General features: G+C 52.4%; 2 protein-coding genes and 1 long non-coding RNA gene across 13 annotated transcripts in view; 1 reads left to right on the top strand and 2 right to left on the bottom strand.

Annotated features, from left to right (window-relative positions):
• Nucleotides 1-6,163, bottom strand: part of RNF4 (ring finger protein 4) — a 42,930-nt gene extending 36,767 nt beyond the window's left edge. For 2 of the 5 annotated variants that reach the window (XM_067734886.1, XM_067734890.1), the window contains exon 1: nt 5,987-6,145. The gene's annotated coding sequence lies outside the window, so the exon portion shown is untranslated. Of the gene's footprint in view, nt 1-1,053; nt 1,096-5,986 lie in introns of all 5 variants that reach the window. The other 3 variants (XM_067734889.1, XM_067734888.1, XM_067734887.1) reach the window with 3 other exon arrangements.
• An 83-nt stretch (nt 6,164-6,246) lies between these two features.
• On the top strand, nt 6,247-10,575 carry LOC137223336 (uncharacterized). 2 transcript variants are annotated; one of them, XR_010942810.1, is made up of 3 exons: nt 6,247-7,026; nt 7,801-8,190; nt 10,067-10,575. It is a non-coding gene; the product is annotated as an uncharacterized lncRNA (long non-coding RNA). The 2 variants fall into 2 exon arrangements; XR_010942809.1 differs by having other exon boundaries at nt 6,255-7,026; nt 7,860-8,190.
• Nucleotides 9,184-25,331, bottom strand: part of CFAP99 (cilia and flagella associated protein 99) — a 40,548-nt gene continuing 24,400 nt past the window's right edge. For 4 of the 6 annotated variants that reach the window (XM_067734879.1, XM_067734880.1, XM_067734885.1 and 1 more), the window contains 6 exons: nt 24,830-25,034; nt 12,020-12,161; nt 11,752-11,903; nt 10,733-10,938; nt 9,629-9,808; nt 9,184-9,490 (listed from right to left, as the gene is read on the bottom strand). In XM_067734879.1, the coding sequence (XP_067590980.1) occupies nt 9,196-9,490; nt 9,629-9,808; nt 10,733-10,938; nt 11,752-11,903; nt 12,020-12,161; nt 24,830-25,034 (1,180 nt within the window). In that variant the 3' untranslated portion in view covers nt 9,184-9,195. Of the gene's footprint in view, nt 9,491-9,628; nt 9,813-10,732; nt 10,939-11,751; nt 11,904-12,019; nt 12,162-24,829; nt 25,035-25,331 lie in introns of all 6 variants that reach the window. The other 2 variants (XM_067734881.1, XM_067734883.1) reach the window with 2 other exon arrangements.

The following is a 25,331-nucleotide window of genomic DNA, read 5'->3' as shown; positions in this document are numbered from 1 at the left end:
CTGGGATCTGCAGGACACACCTACGACTCTAACACAGCCAAAGAGGACCTTGGCTCATTCTCTACTCAGCGACACTGTTCTTAGAAATTTCTCCACAGCTTCACATGCAGGTTTATGATCAATTTCCCCCAAATACTAGGTTGACCCTTTTGTCAATGAAACCCCTGGAGCCTGGGGGCGGGGGGGTGGAGGGGTGCAGGCGGGAAGGGCACCTTACTTCTCTCACGGCCACGTCTGATGAGGCTGTATCAGTGATTGATTTGGAGGATTTTCACAACTGGGAGGGATATTAATAGACACCAAATTCAACCAACTAATTTTGGCAGCTCAGAAGCTGCCTACTTGGTCCTATAACTACTCCTTTGCAGAAGGGTTTCTCTGGCATAGCACAGAAGCAAAGCCGAGTGGCCTCTCCACCTCTCTGACCCCTAACTTCTGATTTTCTTTCAGTCACAGTGGTCTGGGCTCTGGAGCGGGCCAGTGATACAAACAAGGCAATTGCTGGGGGCCAGAAGCAAGGGTAATATAATGAAGGAAACCTAAGCTTTCCACCAGAGGTTGAAAAGATACCAGAGGCCAAGGGGACAAATTGACCTCAGGTGCTGAGGCCATTAACAACCTCCAACTCTAGAACTCACAGGAGGCAGGCATGCTGGGCCTGTGTGGATGGCACCCAAGCACAAAGCTAGGAATCTTAGCTGCTTCTACTGAATCATGAACCTGGGCTGGGCTGGGGTGGGGTGTATGTGTGTGGAGTAAACCAAGAGCCACTAAACAGAGCCGACGTGCAGACTGTAGTGGCGGTGGCAGCGGGGAGGCAGAAGCTTATAAATGCTGCTATACCTACAGCAAAGGGCAGCCCAGCAGCGCCCCACAGAGGGAATTCCCTCATCTGCATAAGAGGGGAGCTGGTCTCAAATAGCACTGCCCCCAGAGCTCCGTAGCACAAGGCACAGCCTTCCATTCAGGCAGTTGCACAAGTGCGCTGGCTAATGAATGGATGCATGCAGTCACCAAATGGCTAGCCAAACCCAATTCTCTAAAGACATTAACCTTGGCAGTGAAATCCAGATCCTCTTCTCTTCAACTCTCTCCCTAGAAAGTAAAATATTAAGTCAATGGTCTTTGGCTCCCAGGACAGCAAGCACCTATTATAAAGGGAATGTTGGGAACGTTCTAAGAGAAAAAGCAGGAAAGCCGTAGGAAGAACATTAAGTGGGCCAGAGGAAGTTAAAAGCTTCACGTGGTAGCTCAAAAAAATCGGCCAGACTCCAAGAGGCCCAAGAATATTGCAAATGTTCCAAAATGATCGAACCCATTGCCTTCACGTGTATAGCCAACAACTCACCGGTCCGGCCTCATTTGTAGTTACAGACGTATGTTTTCCTAAAAATCACCATACGACACAAAAAGTCCACAGGGTTTACGGGAAAAAGTGGAATTAAGGGTATAACACCCAAAAACTTAAGATGGTAAACTTACACACACACGGTAAGAAGCTAACAAAAACCTAACAAAAATGACAGCACAGTTTGACAAATTAAATGGTTAAGAAATGCATACATACTACAACTATGGCACTTAACCAGGTCTGCAGCTCATGAGTTATTGGGAAATAGGGTGAGTGTTGTAACAAGAGACGTGCACAGGGTGTGGCTCATGGCACACACAGTCAACTGAGATAGCTGGTGGATGTCTGAAGTGTATATAGTCTACATGGCTTGGTTCAGCTGAGTTCAATTTTCTGTTTACCTATTACCAATGATGAAATTATGCACACTAAACTCAATATTCCCGTTATATTCAACTTGTTTCCTAAAGTATCAATCCCACTGGAACAAATCCATGCTTCCAAACAAGTGTTTAAAGCAGAACTGACTGTACCTTACTTTTCAGGTACCCTGGATGTCAGTATCAACTCCATGCTCTTTCCTATCACAGCACCATAATTTGATACATGCTGTTGCCTTGCCTGCAAAGGTTCCCCTACCCCCATTCCACTTTGGGGAACTCCTCATTGTTCAAGGCCTACCTCAAAGAAATGTTACTTACATTTCTCTCACTCCTGACCCTAAATTTCTTCTACTGTACAAGTATGCTAAACATAACTCTATGTCAAATACTGATCAGGGCATGCCCTCTTCTTTGCACACCACTTGGGACAAACAGGGTGAAAAATAATGATTTTTCCCATTGAAATTAAATTACCAAGCTCATTAGATGCTTGAAAGAGATAGCAGATACTTAGAAAAGATAGCATAAAGTGTTTTTGAGAGGGGGGAAAAAAGGATGACTTTCAGAGATGAGAAAACTGGAGCCTGACATTGCAAGTAAAAATATAGTCACCTTGGGCTTCCCTGGTGGCGCAGTGGTTGAGAGTCCACCTGCTGATGTAGGGGACACGGGTTCGTGCCCCGGTCCGGGAAGATCCCACATGCCACGGAGAGGCTGGGCCCGTGAGCCATGGCTGCTGAGCCTGCGCGTCCGGAGCCTGTGCTCCGCAACGGGAGAGGCCACAACGGTGAGAGGCCCGCGTGCCGCAAAAAAAATATATATAGATATAGATATAGATATAGATAGAGGGGGGGGGGAGAGAGAGAGAGAGAGTCACCATAAGGAAACAAAGGAAGACTTAAAAACAGATGATCATCATGGCATTTTCAACTTGGAAAAAGAGGCCAGAGCAAAAAGTTCTTAAATATTAGTTAAGAACTGAAAAATAGCAAGAAGGTGCTTAGAAAGAAAGCAAATTTTATACCGGTCTGCTATAGCAAGCAGGAGAATTTAGCAGCAGTTTGGCTGAAGTAAGAAGGGAGGTGCAGCAGACAGACAAACGTCCGGGCCCTAAGACCACCTCCTTGGGTTGGGGGTTGGGGGACTCACGAAAAGTAACCAGAGTCTCAGGAATACACTGCGGCCACTGAAAATTCAGCTTCTTGAGGGTATTTATAACTGACCCTTCCTGGGCAAACGTTACTTGAAAACGAAACATAAAAATAAAGACAATATCCCCCACTTTTAAGTTTTATTTTCACTATTTAAAGCTACTAGAAACACCAGCCCTGTGCTTTCCCACCACAGAAAAATGTGAATGACATAACAAAGTCCAGCAAAAGGAACAAAGGCAACGGAACGTGAGGTCCAGATGCTAGGTCTCTTCTTACTAACTGTGTGACCCTGGGCAAGTGACTCTGCCCTTCCTGTGCTTCAGGACACACAAAATGGAACTAACCACAACTACCTGGCAGGGTGGATTTGTAAGTGGTAGAGACTACTAAACAGTAGACGTGGTATCACAAACCTAGAGTAACCCTTACAGACAACTGAGTTGCATTCCTAAAACCAGAAATTATGATTCCAAAACAAAAAGGCATTAGCAGATAATAATGCCATTTAGCAGGCATTCTTTCATTTTAAATTTGTGTATGCCCGGTAAATCTAAATATATATAGAAAGCTAATTTACTCAGCTATCTGGAGGTACATTCTACAGTTAATGTACCCTACAGGATACACCAGGAAGGCATGATGGTCACAATTTCTCTTTTGCACCGGCAGGCTACTGATAATACTCATTTTGAAATGTTTCCGGGCCTCTCCTACTCTGCATGATGTGGTATTCAATAAACCTGCCAATTCTTATTTATGCCGGGAGAAAAAAAATGCTTCCAAAGTAGATTCCATAACCCTATAGTGGCACCCTCCAACTTAACCTCAGATGTTTTTCTCACACTGGAACTGGGACCTCAGAGTAAGTCGGTATCTGTGCTCTGGGCCTTCCTCCTCAGAGAGGAAACCTCGAAATGCCTCGCTCTAAAATTCCCAAAGTCCTGCTGGGAAACAAGCTACTTAGAAAGTAAGTTAGAAGAGCGCATACGTGAATTATATCTCATAACAGAGTCAGCCCTGTAATATGCTACGGGAGCCACCTCATCCCTCAAAAATGCCTGATTTGGGGACGGTGAGAGATGCACGTAAATCATTCCAAAACGAGCCCTGGGTAACATATACACAAGAGCATACAAAGCCACTTTTATACAGCATACAAACCAATTACCCTGTGCACATATTTTCATTGAGTAGCACCCCAAAACGTTTCCAAAAATTGGCAGGGGTATAAACTACCGGACATGGACCTTGCTAAGAGCTTTTAAGTAAACAGCCAGTGAAGAACTGCCATGACTGGCAATCGCCATTACCAAATTCAGTGACTAGTCACTACCCTGGTCCAGGCTATCCTTTTCTCTCTTCCTAACTGGTCCTGAAGCCACTAGTTTTGTCCACCTTTCTAACCATCCTTCTCATAGCACAGTGATTTTTCTAAAACGCAAACCTAACCCTGTTAATTTCCCCGCTTAGAACTCAATTTAGTGATTTCCCACCTGGCCTTAAGATAATTTCTGAACTCCTTATTGTGGAGGAATACCGGAGACCTTTTGTGATCTAGTTCCTGCTTACCTCTCCAGTCCCACCTTTCTACCATTTATATTTCAACCTCAGGGAATGTCTCTCACTCTCTCCACTCTGGCTCCTGGGCCTGTACCATGCCTATTTTTGTGCAAGCAGAAAGCTTGACATGCAGAAGACCTCAAAATATGATGACTTAAAAAATTAACATACGCATTCTCAAAGGGGGCGAAAAAAAGCCCCCTCTTTTTATGTACAAAGCATAAACGTGCATATAGCAAATAAAAAGGGCATACAGTGTGAAAGCAGCATTAAAATTTCCTGGAGTGGGCAATCAAGAAAACAACGTGTAAAAAAGCTCGGGTGTGCGGGGGGCGGGGAGCGCGGAGTCGCCGTTGTAAAAAGGTTTATAAATACTGGATTACAGCAAGATGTGAGTCAAAGTTGGAAACTCAAGTTCACGCAATACAGAAGCCAGCTACACATCTTTCTACTTGAATATTCCCATTTCACCTCAAACTCATACACAAAACTACCCAATGTGTCCCCCCATCCATCAAAAAACAAACCACCAGAAAGACAGCAAAACGATTCCCTTCAACGTTTCTGCCTCTCATTAGCAAACTCCTGGTCACTGAATTCAAAGGGCTAGCTAGCTCCGCAGTCAGGGAACCGAGGCTGTGACCTTGGGGAGACCACCTCGGTCTCCCCGGCCACTCAGGCAGCCTCAGCGAATGCAGGACCGCAGAGCTGAGACCCCAGGTCTGGCTCCGAGAACGTGGCGCAGAAGCACAAGGAAGGTATGGCCGTGACCGTCGATGGGAAGGGACTGGAGTTACACAAAAGCCAAAACCTCACAAAAACCCCTACCAAGGATCTGAACTCTCCCCTTCTCCCTCGACGGGTCAAAGGGTGTTAAGTGGCGTCCACTGAGTTCTGTGCTTCAGGCGCCTGTCTCCAGGCGCCCGCGGGGGTCTCGGCCGCAGGACTCGGCGGCCACGCGCCCGGCCAACGCCCGGAAGCTGAGGACCTGCTGAGATCTGCCCCCGGCGGGCGCCCCAGCCCCGTCCTAGCCCGGAGGAGACTCCGCCCGGCCGCCCGAGGCGACTCGCAGGCCCGCGATGGCGGAGCGGCTGCGCGAGCACACAAAGGCGGCGGTCTCAGTGGGGACCAAACCGTCGCCCGGTGTTCCCGAACGCCGGTGCAGGCCCGCGCCCCGCGTCCCGCCCGGCCCTCCGAGTGACCTTGGGCGCGTCCCTCCCCGCCCAGCCTCAGTTTCCCCGGCGACGCTAAGACGAGGCGCCGTGGCCTGCCAGGGCGGCCGGCACCCGCGGCGGGGCCTCCCCACTTCCGTCCCCGCGCCGAGCTAGGCTTGCGCGGAGAGCGGGGCGGGCGGGCAGGCGAACAGGCCCGCGGGCCCGGGGAGGCCCGGTCGGAGGTCGGGGCCCGAGCGTGGTCGGCCGCGCCACGGCGGCTCCTTGGGCCGCGGCGCCGAGGCCTCCGCAGGCCGCGAAGCCGCCCGAACCCCGAATCCGCCCGGCCCTGCCTTGCCGCCCCCTCCCCGCAAAGTCTGGCCCTGCCTGGCGCTGGTGAGGCTCGGCAGGCGCGGCGGTCGACGCACCCAAGCGAGGAAGGACCTTTGGAAGCCGCTGAGAAGCCCTCAACAAGACACCGCCGCCTCAACAGAGAACCACTTCCGCTCCGGAGACCTCGGCTCCGCCCTCCGCGCGTCCCTATTGGCCACCGCTGTCCCTACTCCCGTGGTCGGCCGGTTGAGGAGGTATATTTTCAATCTTATTGGATAAGAAACCATCTATTACCACTTTGAAATGGGCCTCCTTCCGGCTCCGCCCACGCTCGTGAGCTCAAGCTTTTGCCTTCCCGCGAGAGAGCGGTAGGCGCCCCTCGGCCCGCAAGGCCTCCCGGGAGTCGTGGTCTGGGCTCCGGCTGCCCGGCTCGCGGCGCGGAGCCCGACGCGCCTCTCCCAGCCAGTTTCCTGGGGTCTCTACTATCGGCCTGGATCTGCAGGTCCTCCGGGCGCCCGCGCCCCACGACGTGCCAGGCCCTGGGCCTGCGCCTGGTCCCTGCGATCCCGGGCTCTGCCAGGCTGTTGGTGGAGACGCGAGGGAAGTACAGCCCGGCCCATCTTCGGGATCCCGGAGGAGGCACTCAACCAGGACGTCTGGGAGGGCTCCCCGGAGGAAACGACCTGCGAACTGAAAGGACTAGAATGGAGGACAGAGTTCCAGGAAGAGGGAGCCTGGATGGGGAAAGGTGGGCTAGCATGTCCAGAAAACTGGAGGCTGCCCAGTGCGCCACGGGTTCAGAGGTTGGGAGAGGTTGGGGTTGGGGAAGGCACGAGTCAGACCTTGGAGGGCCCACATGCCAGGCTAAGAGTTTGGATTATCCCGAAGACAATAGGTGTCGGGAAGAGAAGGACTGAACCCGTGGAGTACTCTTCTCACCCAGGTCCGGTCCAGCCCCGTCCTGGGAAAGGGGCCATGGCCCAGGCAAAAGCCTGGAGGTCTCTGGGGCATCTGGTGCAACTCCCAGAATCAAGAAGAGAGTGTGGGCCCTGGATCCCTCCTGCCTGAGATTGAATCCCAGCTCCATGGTTCAGGCAAGTCTCACGTTTCCCTGGCCTGTAGCATGGAGATGATAGCAGTACTTATCTCGGGGAAGGTGGGAGTCGGGAGGACTCAACACTGAACACAGATGCATGCCAGCCCTGGGTGAGGCTGCATATCAGAATTGGGATTAGAGAATCTAGTGGTAGGTTCCTTGAGTTCAGCTCCCAGAACTGGACTTGGACATGAATTTGGCAACCAGAAAAGAGAGCCCAGCTTGTCTCTCTTGTTCTGAGAATAACCAGGTCATCCCAGCAAGGCCACCCTGGACATGCCCACACTGCGGCCAGGTAGAGAACAAGAGGGACCTCCAAGGCCACCTAGGTCCAGGCTCTAAACTGGTGCACAGCCAGCCCTGTTGAACCTTACTGGCCAAAGCAAGTCAGCCCAGATTCAAGGACTGGGGGAAATAGACTCTGCCTATTTCCTACTCTGTTCCTTGCCTTGGCAGGGGTCACAAGGCAAGGAGCATGGATACCGGGAGACATTGTTGCCATCAGTTTACCACACAAGGCTGGCTCTCAGCCCATAAACTCGGGGGATGGCCCAAGACCTGACCCTACGGGGGTTTGTATGGAGCCGAAGCCCCAGGTGCTCTCAAGGCAGCTCTGAGCAGCTGCCCAGTCCAGGAGGGCAGGTGGGGACCCTGTGGATTGCCAACCAGCATTACTCCTAATAGCACCCTGAGTCTGTTGGGCCACCACCTCTCCCCTCTGCTCCAGAGGCCAGTCTGATAGGTGAAGGGTAATTCTCTTCCTCTGCCACAGTGCTTGCTTCGGCCCCCATGTGCTGCAAGAGGCCCCATGCAGACCTTCTCCCACTACAGGAACTGGTTCAGCAGAGCATGTTCAATCCAGGCCAGTGAGACTGGAGCACAAGGCTTGGAGGACAGAGAGGTTTCCCTCCTATGAGAACTACCAGGGAGAGATGGTCCTTCTTCCTCCAGACATGTGAGGTTGGAACTGCTACCAGCTTGGAGACAGAGCTCCTGGATCAGGCATGTCCTGAAGTCTACCCTATTTTGGATTGCCGGTTATAGAAGCTAATAATTCCCCTTTTGAAGCCCTCAGAGCTCCTGAGAGCCTCTCTTGGGACAGGTCATCATCAACGTATTCCCTCGATATCAAATGAAATGGGTTTGAATAACAACACAGGATGTAAGAAATGCCATGTTTATTTTTTTTAATGAAATTTAATCTGCTCCCAGCTCTAATTTGACGGGGGTGGGAAATTCCTCTTTCTACCAACCTCAGTTGTGGGGAAGTCCTGGGGTTCTGACACAGTTCAGAGTATTGGGGGAGAACGCTGGTCTTTAGTCTGTTCTCGTCCCTTTGAGATGTCCACCCTCTTAGTCTGAATGTGCCCTGGGGTGCAGCCTCCCCCCTCTGCAGACCCAAGGAGGATGTAGGGTGTGGGGGGGTCTCTCCTAGACATCTATCCGCCTGGCAGTTTCCAGCCCCTCTCTTACTGCCTTGCACCCCATGGGCTTGCTCATTCTCTCTCCTGAGAGCTGCAGCATACTGTGCTTTATTCACCAGCAGGCTTTCACTCAGCCAGGCTGTCCTCAGAGCCACGCACCTCCAGTCCAGTGATGGGTCTGAGGACCCAGGGGAATCACTCCATTCCTGTCCAGGCCCTGGGCCAGCTCCTGCCCAGTGGCTCTAACCTTGTTCCTTCAGTGATGCTGGAGAAGGCTGGGCAGTGCTCTAAAGGCATCCAGGCTTAGCTTTGGGTCCAGCTCTCCCAGCAGGTCACTTCACCTCTCAGCACCCGTGGCCTCATCAGCAGACGGGGAGTGGGAGACAGATCCTACATCCCCGGCCAGCTCCCCCCCATCGCCGTGAGGTTTGGGAGATAAGGCCGAGAAGGGCCAGTTCCCAGCGGCTCAAGATCCTGGTGACTTCTACTAATCGCACAAGAACAATCAAATTCTCAGTCTTGGGGGTTCCCGGATTAAGCCACCCGACTCCGGGCAGAGAATGGGGATTCCAGCTTTCCACAAGTAGAGCAGGCTCTGGGAACTCCGATGGGGGGGCATGGGCAGGAATGCCTAGCACAAGGCCGTAGGAAGGGCTAGAATCTGGGCTAGGGTGGCCATGTTTAGCACATAAGATACAAGACGCCCAAATAAATTTGAATTCCAGCGGATCTTTCTGTTAGCATTAGCTTGTCCCACGCAATAACTGGCATTTTATTTGGCAACCCTGCTCTGGGCGGGAGGAGACTGGGGCGGAGTGGGGCGGGGGGCGCGGCCAAGGAAGGGGAGGTGCACACCGCCGCCCAGGCTTTATTCGGGCGGGGGTCTCGGGGTCCCGGGGCGGGCCCCCGCCCAGCTCAGACGGCCCCCAGGCAGCGAGCGGGCCCGCGTGCCGAGCCTCCCCGCTGCAGCGCCCGCAGCCTGCGCTCCCGGCTCTGCTCCAGCTCCAGCTCCAGCCTGCGCTGCGCGTCCAGCTGCGCCTGCGGGCGGGCGGTGAAGGTCGACGCGGGGCGGGGCCGTCCCCCACCGCGGCTTCCCCGTCCCCCCACACCGCGCCCGGACCCCCGCTACCTCCAACGCCTGCGCTGCGCACCCTCGCGCCCGCCCCCGGGGCTCACCTGCTGCTTGGGGCGAGCTGCCCGCGGCGCCGACACGTGCAGCAGTGCCTCCTGCCCGCGGCGCTCGGCCGCCTTCTCCCGGAGCCTGCGCTGCAGCTCCAGCACCCGCTCGTCCCGGGAGGGCGCTCCCGCGGCCGCCGACTGCGCCTTCTTCTCCTCCCACCTGGGCGGGCGGCGGGGCTGGCTTAGGAGAACCCCACCGCGGGTTGACTCAAGGGATTTAGGTGCAGGTGGAGAGGCCCCACGAGGACCGCTCGGGGCGGGGTTCCCCCCAGCGCCTCTTCCTTTTTGCTCCTTGTATTTCACAGTTTAAAAAGTATTCCATAGGTATTAACTATCTTGGTATTGGGGATAAAATGCGAACGCCCTTTCATCTTGCCCTCCCCTTGCCACTCTTGCCTAGAGATAGCCGCGGCTAATATTCTGCTATCTTTGCAGATCTCTTCCATACTTGGCCACAAGGGGCCGGAAAAGTCACCACAGTGTTCCTAACAAAGAGGGGTGCGTGTGTCCACGTGCTTTCCGTTAAAAGAGAGGAGAGATGTTTGACAACCAAATTTGATGTGTGTACCCCAACTAAGTCCTGGTTTAAAAGGGAAAAAAAAGGACTTCCCTGGTGGCACAGTGGTTAAGAATCTGCCTGCCAATGCAGGGCACACGGGTTCGAGCCCCGGTCCCGGAAGATCCCACGTGCCACGGAGCAACTAAGCCTGTGCGCCACAACTGCTGAGCCTACGCTCTAGAGCCTGCGAGCCACAACGACTGAGCCCGCGAGCCACAACTACTGAAGCCCGCGCGCCTAGAGCCCGTGCTCCGCAACAAGAGAAGCTCCCGCACCACAGTGAAGAGTAGCCCCCGTTTGCCGCAACTAGAGAAAGCCCGCGTGCAGTGACAAAGACCCAACGCAGCCAGAAGTAAATAAACAAATAAATAAATGTTTTTTTTTTTTTTAAAGAAAATAGTTGGGGGCAAGTGATTGCAAGGGAACTGCCTGGGCGGGAGGGTGGTGGGTTGCTGCGAGGAGAAGCCACCCAGGAGGGTGCAAAAGCAGGCTCCCTGCTCCTTGCCCACCCAAGGCGTCCAGCCCGGGCCACGGGCACTAACCTTAAGGCTGCAGACCTCCCCATGGCTGCGCGGCACAGCGAGATCTGCTCCACCGTGTTCTGCAGCGCCCGGCTCTTGGCGCGCTTGCCCTGGATGATCTGGTCTCGCTTCTCCTCCTCCTTGCACCTCTGGGTCTCCTTGAGCAGGGCCAGTCGCTCACGCAGCTCCACGACCGACATCTCCCCTTCCAGGCCATAGCCAGGGATCTGCAGGGTGGGCAGGGGAGGCCCCAGGCTGGGAACCAGGCCCAGGCCCAGCCTGCCTGGCCGTCTCCAGGGCGCTGGCACCAGGACCAGCAGCCCTCTTGAGTGCCATAGGCCTGGCCTGCTGCCCAGGAGACCTCCTCCTGTCTACTCAGTGGTGCCTGTGTGACGTGTCCACCATCCGGCTTCTCCAGCCTGGGCCTGCTCTGCAGCCCTCGACCTCTGTGGGGACATCTCAGCTGGGTGCCCTGCAGGCCCCTCCGCTGTGGCAGGGCCCAAATGGAGCTCAGCACTGTCTCCCCAGCCAGGACCTGGGGGCCTGGGTAGACAGCCCTTTGGACTCTGCCCACCCCCCAGGACCAGGCCTTCCCGCACGTCACCGCGCGCCAGCCTGGCCTCTCGTGGTGTTTCTCACACAGGCTTCCAGGCTCGGCTGCCCTTCTCTTAGCCTCCTGCTTGCCCAGCCTTGGGTCTTCATGCACCTGTGCTCTCCCTGCACTGCCCTTTCCACCCAGGCCTAGTGAATTCCGGGAGCTCCCTCAACGCGCAGCTCCACGAAGCCTACCTTGCCCACCCCCAGGGGATGGAGGCCTCCCTGGAGGACTGAGCATCTGGACCAGACCCAGGCCTCCAGCATGGCGGGCACGGGGGAGCTGGGCATGAGCAGATAGGTGGATCTCGGCCTGGGTCCAGACTGCCTTTGGCCTTGGTGGGAATTCTGCACACATCCTTCATGGCAATGCCAGGCCCAGTAAGACCTGGGGAAGCTCCCCGAGGTCGTCACATGGGCATGGGCTCCGGGGGCCACGTCCTCACCTGGGTCAGGTCCACCAGCTTGCCCTTGCGCGTGGGCTGAGTCTCCAGGGCTCGCAACTGGGAGATGAGCTCACAGCGCCGCCTCTGCTCCTCCTTGGCCGCCTCTGCACTGCGCTGTAGCAGCTCCCGGCTCTCCTCCATCACCTCCTGAACTAAGGGCCAACCAGGGGGTGCTGAGGGGGTCAGAGAGCAGCAGGGCCGGCGCTGGGCCCAGGTAGCTCCCACGGGAGGGTACCGAGCGCCCCCCCCCCCCCCCCGCCTGCTGTACCCATCTGCTGTCGGCCCTTCAGGAGTTTTGTCTGCGCCACTTTGACGTTCTTCTGCGTCTCCATCACCTGCTCCACCAGCTCCTTCATGGACCTTTCCTCTTGGAGGCGCCTCTCGGCACATTGCTGCATCAGCTCAGCTGTCTGGACAACCGGCCGGCCACAGTCAGAGCTGCTGCCTGCGACCCTAGGCCCGCCCCAGCCCCGGGAGCAGCCTGAGGTCTGGACGGCGGACCCAGTCCCTGACCCTGAATCACCCTGGAACCTGGGTCTAAGCTCGTCAGCGTCTGGAGGTGGGGTCTGCTGGGGAAGTCCCGCCTCACATCCTCCCTTCCTCCACTGTGGTCCTGGGGGTGTGAGCCCAGAACCACACAGCCACCCCCCCAGACCTGACAATAAGCTGAGGAGTGCAGCCAACAGTGTCCTGGGGAAACCAAGTCAGAGCCACTGGGTTTGCCCTGAAGCCCACCCACCGCTGACTCCACTCCAGAGAGCAGGGCACTGCTTACTTTGCAGCCACGTGGAGCTGGCTGCCCAGATTCTGCCCAGGCCTGTGCATAGGACACGCCAGCCCCCGGGAAGCCCCAGGCTCCCCATCACATGCGCCCCCGGGCACGCCCTGACGGTCACCCCACACCCTTCTTTCTGGGAGGAGCCTGAGAAACGCGCAGCTCTAAACCACGGGGCGTGGTGTTGCCACTTTGAACCGCGCACAAACAGGACGCGCCCCGTGTCCTGGCTGCGGCTTCCCTCTTCTGCTCAGTATCTGGGGGTACTATCCTCATCCACGTTTTCACCGGGATTGCAGTTGGCTTATTCTCGTGGCTGTTTCGGGGAATATATAGCAACTCTTTGATACATTCTACCATTGACAGACATTCAGGTTGTTTCCAGGGTGGAGCTATTGTGAACAATTCAGAATATTATTTTCAGTCTTCAAGATACTACAAAGGACAGGGTGGGATGTATACCTCCTGTCACTGCCCAGCGCTGCCAGGGAGCCCCTGGACTCCCAGTCCTGGAGGTCTTGGCACCTGGGGGCTCATCTCCGACTGCATGGCATGTGCAGGGTCCATGTGTGGCAGCGTGGATGGCAGGCACACTGGGCAGGAAGGAAGCCTTTCTTAAAGCACTTTGCCAGCACATATAAAAATGGCTTTTGACCATCCCTTTCTGTGCAAGTTCATTCCAGGTTCTAAGAAAAGGAAGCACGGTTCTTGGAGAAATGGCCATTTGAGGTCTGGGGCAGGGAAGATACAAGCTGAGCCCGCAGCATTTTATGGCATCATAAAGTAAGGAAGTGCTCAAAAAACAAAAGGATGGCGGGAGGCATGGGGGCAGGTCGAAGGGACACAGCAGCCAGCCTGAAAGGGGTCCCAGTGGCCAAAGCTGGCCACAAAATACATCACGTCGTATTGGATTACAAGACAAAGTATAAGATAAATATGCGTGAGTCCACACTGATATGAATGAGTGGACTGATATATATGGATATGTAAGTGAGTAACTGGGGGAGAAGAGACAAGCCTTCTGTGCTGAAGAATCCACATAACCTACCCACCTCCTTCAGCGCGGGCCCCGCTTAGAGACCCCTTCCAAGGAGTGCAACGTGGAAAGGGGGAATGACCGCAGTGAGAGGCCAGGTGATCAAGCCCAACCTCCTCAGTGACAAGTCTGCTGGCGGCGGGCACCCTTGAAGGGATGGGATGAAAAGGCGCGTGGCCCCTGTGGTCTTCCTCCTGCGCCCAGTCCGAGCATCTCAACAGACAGACACTCTACAGGACACCTGGCCAGCGCGCCTCACCACTGCCAAGGGCGCCAAGGACAAGGAAAGCCTGAGACAATGTCATGGCCAAGACGAGTCTGGGACATCCTTGGATGGGACTTTGGACAGAAAAAGGACGTAAGTAGGAAAAAAAATGCTGAAATCGAAGTAGAGTGTGGAGTTTAGTTCTGTGCCCACATTGGTTTCTTGATTGTGACAAATGTACCCTGGTGTAGGGGGTTGGTGTCCCCCCAGAATTCACGTCCACCTGGAACCTCAGAATGTGATCTTATTTCCAACTAGTTAAGGATCCAATAAGGAATGAGTTAAGGATCTTGGGATGAAACCATCCTGGATTTAGGGTGGGTCCTAAATCCAATGACAAGTGTCAATATAAGAAGAGGAGAAGACCCAGAGAAACATGGAGAAGATGGCCACGTGAAGGTGGAGACAGAGATAGGGTGAGGCTGCCACAGACCAAGGAATCCCTGGGGTCACCAGGAGCCAGAAGAGGCTTAGAGCAAGCACGGCCCACCCAACACCTTGACCTCGGACTTCCGGCCTCCAGAACGGCAGCTAAAGCCCTCCAGTTTTCCATGCTTTGTTGTGACAGTGCAAGAAACCCCACAGGCACGTGCTGATGTAAGATGTGACCCGCAGGGGAGGGTGGGTGACAACAGGGGAGCCCTCTGTACTAGTTGCAACTTTTCTGTCACTGCTTTAAAAAGGTCCCAAAGTAAAACGTTCGTTTTTTTTTTTTTTTTTGCGGTACGCGGGCCTCTCACTGTTGTGGCCTCTCCCGTTGTGGGAGCACAGGCTCCAGACGCGCAGGCTCAGCGGCCACGGCTCACAGGCCCAGCCGCTCCGCGGCATGTGGGATCTTCCCAGACCGGGGCACAAACCCGCGTCCCCTGCATCGGCAGGCGGACTCTCAACCACTGCGCCACCAGGGAAGCCCTAAAATGTTTATTTTAAAAAGTACTTTCGAAAACGTTGTAATAAGTTCGAGAAATGCTTGTGTGGAAATATGAGGTGCGAAAAAGTAGGCTACCGAAACTTGGAGGAGTCGTACCCCAAGTAAGTAAATTACGTGCAAGGAAAGACACCTGGGTTCGGAGGAGAGGCAGCTGAGCCGAGTCCCCGGACCCCCGGCTGGTTGTGGAGGCACAGAGACAGCTGGCAGCCTGGTCCGGGGAGTGAGGAAGGGGGGCGACATCTCCTGGCTCGGAGCAAACCCCGCGGAGCCCAGGAGACGGCGCAGGCCGTGGAGGAGGCCCCAGGATTCTAGCTCTGCCTCCGCCCCGACCAGCTGTGTGACCTCGGGCAAACCACCCCCTCCCTGGCTCCAGTGTGTCTGCTGGTGAGTGGGGACGGCGGTGCCACCTCCCAAGTCACGCCCGCACGGCGTCTCCGTCAGGCGTGGCATCGGTGTCAGCACAGCATCAGGATTTGGCGGAGAGGAGGACGGAGCACTCAGAGACTGAAAGGAGGTGATAGAGCTGAATCTGTGAGCAGGCAGAGGTGTTGGCGAGCTAGCGGTGTGGTTCCCTGAAGAGGCCACCAGGGTGGTGAGCGGCTGGCGGGGCAGCTGGCCGGCTGGAGTTCTGGGCTGACTCTTGGTTCTGTCTGCTCTGACATAAACCTCGGACCCGTGGTCCGGCCCAGGGTCCACTCAGGGGCCAGGCTGGCCTAATGCATCCTTGGGCCCTACTTGGAAGCCCAGCTGGGTTTTCCGCACATCTCTCCACCCCTCCCGCAACTAACACCACCCGAACGAGGGCTGCTGGCTGACCTTGCCCCAAGCAAGGGCTTTCAGCTACCAGCACGGGGACACCTTTCGTCAAGTGAACACAGAACACACCAGACAGCACTGATGTAACAAAGCCAAATAGAAAAATGCTGCAAAAGGGCCTCCAAACTAAATCCATCGAATACTTCGGTAAAATACACTCTAAGAACGGCCACTCGTGACAGCCGGAGTGTGAAATGTTACTCACCCAGGGGATTTTGTGCTAATGTTGGTACTGCTACTCCGGGTTAACTTCACTGTAATGATGGATTAAAAAAAAAAGCGGGCTTCCCTGGTGGCGCAGTGGTTGAGAGTCCACCTGCCGATGCAGGGGACGCGGGTTCGTGCCCCGGTCTGGGAAGATCCCACATGCCGCGGAGCGGCTGCGCCCGTGAGCCGTGGCCGCTGAGCCTGCGCGTCCGGAGTCTGTGTTCCGCAGCGGGAGAGGCCACAGCAATGAGAGCACCGCGGACCGCAAAAAAAAAAAAAAAAAAGCAAGAATTATGTGAACTTTACCCATTTTTTTCCCAATATAGCTACTTATTTCTATGGTTCATCAAATTATTTTAAAAGGGGGATAAAGGTGGGAATTCCCTGGGGGTCCAGTGGTTAGGACTCGGCGCTTTCACGGCTGAGGGCCCAGGTTCAACCCCTGGTTGAGGAACTGAGATCCAGCAAGCCACGCAGCACAGCCAAAAAAATAAATAAATAAAGGGAGATAAAATTAAGTGAAGAAAATATATTCACACTGTTTATGAGGAAACAATGTCAGAGCTACACTCATGACTTTACAAATATATCCTTTTCAGCCCTGTTGCTAGAGCACCTTAATACTGGTCACCACGGAAGAACCAGGAAAGCTTCCCCTACCCAGCCCTCAGCTATGGAAATAAACACTGGGTTCTGTGGTGAGGGCCAGGGCCTCGGGGTGGGGGAGCGGGGGAATTACTGAATCTACGTCTCAAGAAGAGAAAATTCAGGTGGGCCCAAAACATCCTACCTCTCAAAAGAAAGGATGCCTCCTCGGGCTTCCTTGGTGGCGCAGTGGTTGAGAGTCCGCCTGGCGATGCAGGGGACACGGGTTCGCACCCTGGTCTGGGAAGATCCCACATGCCGCAGAGCGGCTGGGCCCGTGAGCCATGGCCGCTGAGCCTGTGCATCCGGAGCCTGTGCTCCGCAACGGGAGAGGCCGCAACAGTGAGAGGATGCTGAGAGCACAGAGGCGAGGAAGGGGCTCCCTCTGTGGGCCAGGCTGTGGCAACGGAACCTCCCATGGAGACAAAGTCCCATTAAGACACGGAGGCTGGGGACTCTCCTGGTGGTCCAGTGGCTAAGAGTCCACGCTCCCAAAGCAGGGGGCCCGGGTTCAATCCCTGGTCTGGGAACTAGATCCCGCATGCACGCCACCACAACTAAAGATCCTGCATGCCACAAGGAAGACCTGGCACAGCTAAATAAATTAATACTAAAAACAAAAAAAACGACACGGAGGCTGTGAAAGTCACCAGTTCAGCATGAACGGCGCACGAAAACAGTACAATTCCTTTTGTCTTCAAATGTTTAGCGCCGTCTACTCAGGTTACTTTGTTCATAAAACACTCTCATCATCTACATGCGTGTACCTGGACGTTCCAGGTCAGCAAGAGAAGCCTCTGGACCTGTGCCGGATGGTCCAGCCAGAGTTGGCCGGGCTTTGGGGAACACGGCTCGGGGCTCGGGGAGCTGCCCTAATTATGACGCGAGGCCGAGGGTGCCTGGGTGTCGTGGCTGGGCCGTCAGCCCCCACAGGGTGCCCTCTCCCAAGCTGTTCCCCGGAGGCCCACGACTCCTGTGCTTCTGACTGGAGGCCTCTGGCTCACGAGACCCCCGGGGTTGGGAGGGACGGAGCTGGACCTCACCAAGCCGCCATCGAGCCACGGGAGGGGCCTGTGCGGGCTGGAGCCCCTCCTGCTGACCTGGCGTCAGGACAGGCCGATGAGGGGAGGGGCCGTGGGGGCAGGCTGTTCTGTCCTTGCTGTCAGAAGAACAGCCCCATGCCAGGAATACTGAGAGAGCCCTAAGGAGTAGAAGGTAGCGGCTCCAAATGCCTTCCCGCCCCCGGGGCAAAGCCTGCGGGAGGGGCCTCCCTCCCTCCCAGCATCTCTCCTCCCTGGTGGAGCTGCTGCTTCTGCACCGCGGGCGGGTCGCCTGAACACAGTCCCTCTGCCCAGCAAGCCCGCTTGTCAGGCCGCAGCTTCTAGTCCAAGCCCTGGCTTCCAGCACCCACCCATCTGATGGGGTCTTTGCCCCTCCAGGTGGACCTCTGAAGGTGACTCCGGGTGGCTTCTTCCGGGATCCTCTCAGGGTCTCTGGTCAAGGGAAGTGCACGGCTGCTCGCGACTACAGCCCACCTTTGCTCTCCACCCACTGCCTCCTGCCTCTGGACTTTTCCATGTGAGTCCGAGGACTTTCAAATTCCAGGGAAGCCGCACGGGATTTGTCGCAGGAAGGCAAGGATGGGTCAACATTAAGAAATCATTAATAGGAATGTTACTCAGCCATAAAAAGAAACAAAATTGAGTTATTTGTAGTGAGGTGGATGGACCTAGAGTCTGTCATACAGAGTGAAGTAAGTCAGAAAGAGAAAAACAAATACCGTATGCCAACACATATATATGGAATCTAAAAAAAAAAAAAAAAATGTTTCTGAAGAACCTAGGGGCAGGACAGGAATAAAGACACAGACGTAGAGAATGGACTTGAGGACACGGGGAGGGGGAAGGGTAAGGTGGGATGAAGTGAGAGAGTGGCGTGGACATATACACACTACCAAATGTAAAACAGACAGCTAGTGGGAAGCAGCTGCATAACACAGGGAGATCAGCTCCATGCTTTGTGACCACCTAGAGGGGTGGGATAGGGAGGGTGGGAGGGAGACGCAAGAGGGCGGGGATATGGGGATATATGTATATGTATAGTTGATTCACTTTGTTATAAAGCAGAACCTAACACACCATTGTAAAGCAATTATACTCCAATAAAGATGTTTAAAAAAAAAGAAATCATTAATATAATTCACCGTATTAACAGAGTTAAGGAGAAAAATAATATGATTATCTCCACAGATGCCGCAAAAGCCTTTATCAGAATCGACACCTGGGACTTCCACTTCTGGGAAGATGAGTAGGGGTGCTTTTCCCTATTCCTCCCACCAGGCACAACTAAAACCCCCGAATATAAATTACTAAACACACAGAAGGCTATGAAGGGCGGAGGGAAGAAGGCTGGCTGGCTGGGACTGTGGGACTTGAAGGATGGCATGGCGGGGGCGTCCCTGGGTCTTCTTTTACCTCATGTGTCCCAGGCTGGGTGCTGGAGGACCCAGAAATGCCATAGGTGCAGACGAAAAAGCCCAACCAAAGCCTGCCAAGGGACCAGGAAAGGAGCCGCCACAGACACAGAAAACTGTGTGGCACAACCTGTGCTCCAACCAGACATCACAGGCAAAACCTGAGCAAAGGCTGAGTGAGCGCAAGACTTCTGCCCTCCCCAGATCACGGGGAGGTGGCACAGAGGAGCCTGAGCTGGGACCTGCCCCCGGCTGTCAGTGGTGTCAGAGGAGAGCTTGTGGCAACCTGGTGTCCACCCCCACCCGCGGGAACAAGGGTCCCTCCCCATCCCCACTAAGGTGGTGTCAGAGGAGGCTTAGTGCAGAGTGAGGACTCTCACCTCCATGCTTGCCACGTGACAGTGGAGGCCACGTGGGGGGCAGTTATAAGGTACTCCTCCCTCTCCCAGTCAGGGGGGGTATTTATTGATGGAGGTCTAGCTGGAGCCCTTACCCACAAATCATCAGGGGCCCCCTCTCAGGGGTCAACAGAGGCCACGTGGGGACGGTGGGTTGCTAAGCCCACCTGGCAGTAATGTGGCGGTGTCCCCCTTCCCCTGCCAGAGCAGCGTCAGAGAGAGGTTGCTCAGACAGAAGGCTTAAGTAACATCCACAGTCCTGTAACATAATACCTAGAATGTCCAGGTTTCAATCGGAAATCACTCACCATACCGAAAGCCAGGATGATCTCCAACTGAAAGAAGACACAATCAGTAGAGCACTGAGCTCTGATCTTAGCACTGAGATCACAGATGCTAGATTTGACAATGATTTGTAAAGAAGCCCTCATAAAAATGCAACAAGCAATTACGAAAAAATCTCAACCAATTTAAAATAAATAGAGCAGAGTATGTTCAACAACCACAATGGAATCAACTAGAAATCAATGATCAAAGATAACAGGAAAATCTCCAAATGCTTGGAAACTAAACAACATACTTCTAAATAATCCATGGGTCAAAGAGAAAATCTCAAGTGAAATGAAAAAGTACACTGAACTGCGTGAAAATGAAATACAACATATCAAAGTTTGTGGACACAGCTAAAGCAACAAATAAAGGGAAATGTGTAACACTGAGAGTTTACAATAGAAAAGCAGAAACGTCTCATGTCAGTAATCTAAATCCCATCTCAAGAACCTAGAAAAAGAAGAACAAAATAAACTCAAAGCAAGCAGAAGGGAGGAAATAATAAAGAGCAGAAGTCAGTAACATTGAAAAACAGTAGAGAAAAATCAATGAAACAAGAAGCTGGTTTTTTGAAAAGATCAATGAAATTGACAAATCTCTAGCAATTCTAATAGAAAAAAATGAAAAAACATAAATCACCAATATTCAAGAATGAAACACTTTAGACCCTACAGACATAAAAGAGGATGGTAGGGCTTCCCTGGTGGCGCAGTGGTTAAGAATCCGCCTGCCAATGCAGGGGACACAGGTTCGAGCCCTGGTCCGGGAAGATCCCACATGCTGTGTTGCAACTAAGCCCACGAGCCACAACTACCGAAGCCTGCGCGCCTAGAGCCCGTGATCCGCAACAAGAGAAGCCACCACAATGAGAAGCCCGTGCACCGCAACGAAGAGTAGCCCCCGCTCATCACAACTAGAGAAAACCCACATGCAGCAACTAAGACCCAATGCAGATAAAAATAAATAAAAAATAAATGATTAATTTTTAAAAATTAAAAAAATAAAAAAGAATGGTAATAGAATATTACAAACAACTCTACATACATGAATTTGGAAACTTAGTGAAATGGACCCATTCCTCAAAAAATACAAACTACAACTTACCCAATATGAAACAGATCATTTGAATAACCCTATAACTTGTAAGGAAGTTGAATATTTAATTTAGAAAAGTCAGAAAAGAAACCTCCAAGCCTAGACGATTTCACTAGAGAATCCTACCAAATGTTCAAAGAATTAATACCAATTCTACACAATCTTTCCTAGAAAATAAGAGGAGGAAATGTTTCCAAATTCATTTTATGAAGCTAGAATTACCTGATACCAAAACCAGACAAAAGACATTACAAAAAAGAAAACTACGGACTAACACCCCTTATGAAACTATGTGCAAGAACAACTTTAAGAAAATCAAAATAGTAGCAAATAGAATTCAACATATATAAAAAGAATTATACACCGTAATCAAGCGGGGTTTATTCTAGGGATGCAAAGCTGATTCAGTATGTGAAATTCAGTCAGTGTAATCCACCATATTAACAGGCTAAAGAAGAAAAATCACATGACCGTATCAGCTGATGCAGAGAAGCATCTGGCAGAATTTCCTGATAAAAACTTTCAGAATAATAGGAATGGGGGGAACTTCATCAACTTAATAAAGAGCACATACAGAAAAACCTCCATCTAACATTACACTTAATGGTGAAAGGCTGATTTCCGCCAAGATGGTGATCTAGGCACAAATGTTCTAGCCAGTGCAATAGGCAGAAGAGGAAATAAACAGGCAGATCAGAAAGGAAGAGATAAAACTGTTCTTATTTACAGATTACGTGATTGTCTACGGAGAAAACCCCAAGGAATCTACAACTAAATTCCTTGTTTGTCCTAGAAAACTAATAAGGGAGTTCAGCAAGGTCACAGGACACAAAAACAACACACAAAACCAATCGCATTTTTACCTACTAGGATTGAACACATGGCCACCAAAATTAAAAATACAGCACCATTTACAACCACTCGAAAACAATAAAAGAAATACTTCGGTGCAAATCTCACAAAACTTGTAAAGGACTTACATACGGAAACCTAAATAACCAGATGAAGGAAATAAAAGATTTAAATAAATGGAGAGACGTAGCGCATTCATGGATTGGAAGACCCAACCGGCTGGCCATCTGAAAACGATAAAAGTGGATCCAGATCTCGCACCGTGTACAAGAATAAACTTCAAGTGGATAGAGATCCAGATGTAAAAATGAAACCACAGAAATACTAGAAGAAAACACGCGTGAACTCTTGTATAACATGGGTATGGGAAAAACCTTCCTAATTATTCAAAATCCAGATACAATGAAAGAAAAGACTGATAAGTTTGATGACATGAAAATTACATTTACATGGCAAAAATACATCATTTAAGCACAGCCAAATGAGTACTTGGAACAAAATAATCTGTAACAACATACTATAGTTAAAGGGTTACTTTCCTTAATATATAAAGAACTCTAAGCTCAACAGAAAATGGAGATGGTCAACTAATCATTGACCAAGGCACCAAGAAAACTCAATGGGGAAAGGATAGTCTCTTCAATAAATGTTGTTGGAAGAGCCAGATATACAGACCCAAAAGAATGAAACTGAGCCCCTATCTTACACCACACACAAGAATCAACTCAAAATGGGTCAAAGGCTTAAATGTAAGACCTGAGACCGTAAGACTCCTAGAAGAAAACATAGGGGAAGAGCTTCTTGGCCTTGGTCTTGGCGATTATTTATTTACTTTTGATTTGATACCAAAAGCACAAGTGGGACTACACAAATGAAAAAGTTTCTGCATAGCAAAGGAAACAGTCAACAAAATAAAAAGGCAACCTACGGAATGGGAGAAAATATTTGTAAATCCTATATCCAATAAGGGGTTAATGTCCAAAATATATAAGGTACTCGCACAACTCGATAGCAAAATAAAATAAAATAACGTAACCTGATTTTAAAAATGGGCCAAGGACATGAACAAACATTTTTCCAAAGAAGACATACAAACAGCCAACAGGTCTACGAAAAGATGCTCCACATCGCTAATCATCAGGGAAATGCAAATCAAAGTGACAACGAGCTATCACCTCACACCTGTTAGGACGGCCAGCATAAAACGTCAAAAGATAGCAAACGTTGGCAAAGATATGGAGAAAAGGGACCCTGTGCACTGTTGGTGGGAATGTAAATTGGGGCAGCCACTATGGAAACCAGTATGGAGGTCCCTCAAAACATAAAAAATGGAACTTCCGTATGACCCAGTAATCCCACTTCTGGAGGTACATCTGAAGGAAATGAAATCACTGTGTTGAAGAGACATCTGCATTCCTATGTTCACTGCCGTATTATTCATGGTAGCCAAGATACGGAAACAACCTAAGTGTCCATCGATAGATGAATGGATCAAGAAAATGTGCTATACGTACATAATGGAATATTATTCCGCCTTAAAAAAGGAGGAAATCCTGCCATTTGTGGCAACACGTGTGAACCCGGAGGACGTTATGCTGGGTGAAATAAGCCAGCCGCAAAGAGACAAATACTGTCTCATCTCACTTCTGCAGGAATCTAAAAATGTTGAACTCATAATAACAAAGAGTAGAATGGTAGTTACCAGGGGCTTGGGGGGTGAGGGGGATGGGGAGATGTTGGTCAAAAGGTCAAAGCTTTTAGTTAGAAGATGAATAAGTTTTAGGGACCTAACGTACAGCATGGTGACTAGAGTTAACGATAATGTTTTGTACACTTTAAATTTGCTAAGACAGTAGATCTCAGTGTTCTCACCACATGCACAAAAAAGTAACTATGTGTTAATTAGCTTGATTGTGGCGATCACCCCACGATGTATCTGTATATCAAAATATCATATTATACACATTAAATATATATACAAATTTTACTTGTCTATGATACCCCAATAAAACTGGGGGAAAAAAAGAAAAGAAAATGACAAAAGACACGAACAGACAGTTCACAGAAAAAGACACAGAAGTGGCTCTGATATGGAAACATCCTCAAATTCACGTTTCATAGATGCAATGCAAATCAGAGCTATACTGAGATATTATTTCTCACCTCTGAGACTGGCAAAAATTCCTGAACTCAGTACAGTAACCTCTGTGGGTGGGTCAGGGGGGTTGGGCCCCTTCCCCCGGTGCTGGGGCCTTGAAGTTCCTGCCCAGGGAAGGTGATGTGGCATCTCTGGTAAGACCTCAAAACCCCCAACAACAACAGCCACAAGAACAAGACAGAACCTCCACATCAGCTACTCTGACGGAGCAGTCCCTCCTCTAGCAGTGGGCCTCGAAAAGCCACCTCCACAAAGAGGAAGAACTTGCACATTATCCATTGCCGGTAAAGCAGGCTGGGACAGTCTATGTTAAGGAAAGGGGAAACAAGAAGTGTGTATACTTGCTTGGAAGGAAAGACAGAAATTCATGAAAATAAGGACTTGGGGTGGAGGTGGAAATGGGCTGTAAGTTACAGACTTACAAGAAGTAAGACTTCTCTGAGGCTACGTGTCATATTGTTTTGACTTTGTATTTTTAAGAAGTGAGCTAAAAAGGAAGGAAAACCAACCCTAACACGAAGAGCAGATACAGACGCGTCTGCCGGGAGAAGTAATTCTCGGGGACCTGGGGCACATCTGCCGACGGGCGGCCCTCAGTGGCACACGGCTAAGGAGAGGGGGCTACGGCTGGGCCTCTGGGCCCTGCAGGCTCCCGCCTCATCTGGGCCGCCGCCAGGCCCACTGGAAGGGACACAGGCAGGGAGGCCCCGGCCAGGACGTCCGTCCTAGGAGGAGGAAGGGCAGGACTGACGTCCAGAGCATCTGAAGTGGAAACGTGGGTGTCCACAGACCCTCTCGCATCTTATGCAAACATGCTGGCCTTCTGGAAGTTTCTGCCAGACCTCAGGTCCTCCCTCACACGTGGATGTGCGGACCAACTGACCGTGCTAGTGGGGGCGGGGGGGCAGTCTGGACCAGAAGTGCTGGCCAGACAGTCCACGCAGGCCAGCTGACCCCAGATGCTTCCAGAAGCCCCACCTGGTGAGATGGGGCCAGAGGAAGCACCTCGACTCTGTGGGTTTTAGAAGGAAATGCCTGGGGGCGGCAACCACAGGAACAGCCGGCCCAGGCCCCAGCCACCCCGGCCTGCCCGTCACCTCCTCCTTCTTCTGGTCGGCCTTCTGCTTCTTCTCCTGCACCACCTGCTGCCGTGCCAGGACGGCCTCCTCGTGGCTGAGCTTCCCCTGCAGCCGCCGGCACTCGCCTGCGGCCAGCTGTTCCTCCAGGTCCTTCGCCTGTATCTTCCTCTGCCACTTGAGGAACTCGGAGAGGTCCCCGGCCCCGTCCATGAGCTTATCCACCCTGGGGAGAGAAGGCGAGAGGCGGGGCTGGGGGTCTCCTGTGGTGGCGCTGCATGGGCCACCAGGAGGCCACAGTTCCCCTGGGGGCAGTGGCCTTCACAGGCGTGGGCCGCCCTCTACCAACACCAGCCACCCGCTCCACGCACTGTCCACCCGTCCCGGTCCTGTGCGTCCGCCCTCCAGCCACATCTCCAGCCCGCATCCACTCGTGTGTGACCCACCTGTCTGTCCATCCGCCACCCCTGCCCACCTGTCCGTCCATCCGCCACCCTCTTGTCCACCTGTGCGTCTGTCCATC

This window comes from Pseudorca crassidens, chromosome 4, assembly GCF_039906515.1.
Source record: "Pseudorca crassidens isolate mPseCra1 chromosome 4, mPseCra1.hap1, whole genome shotgun sequence".
Taxonomy (NCBI): domain Eukaryota; kingdom Metazoa; phylum Chordata; class Mammalia; order Artiodactyla; family Delphinidae; genus Pseudorca; species Pseudorca crassidens.
This window is presented reverse-complemented; position numbering and strand designations above follow the sequence as displayed.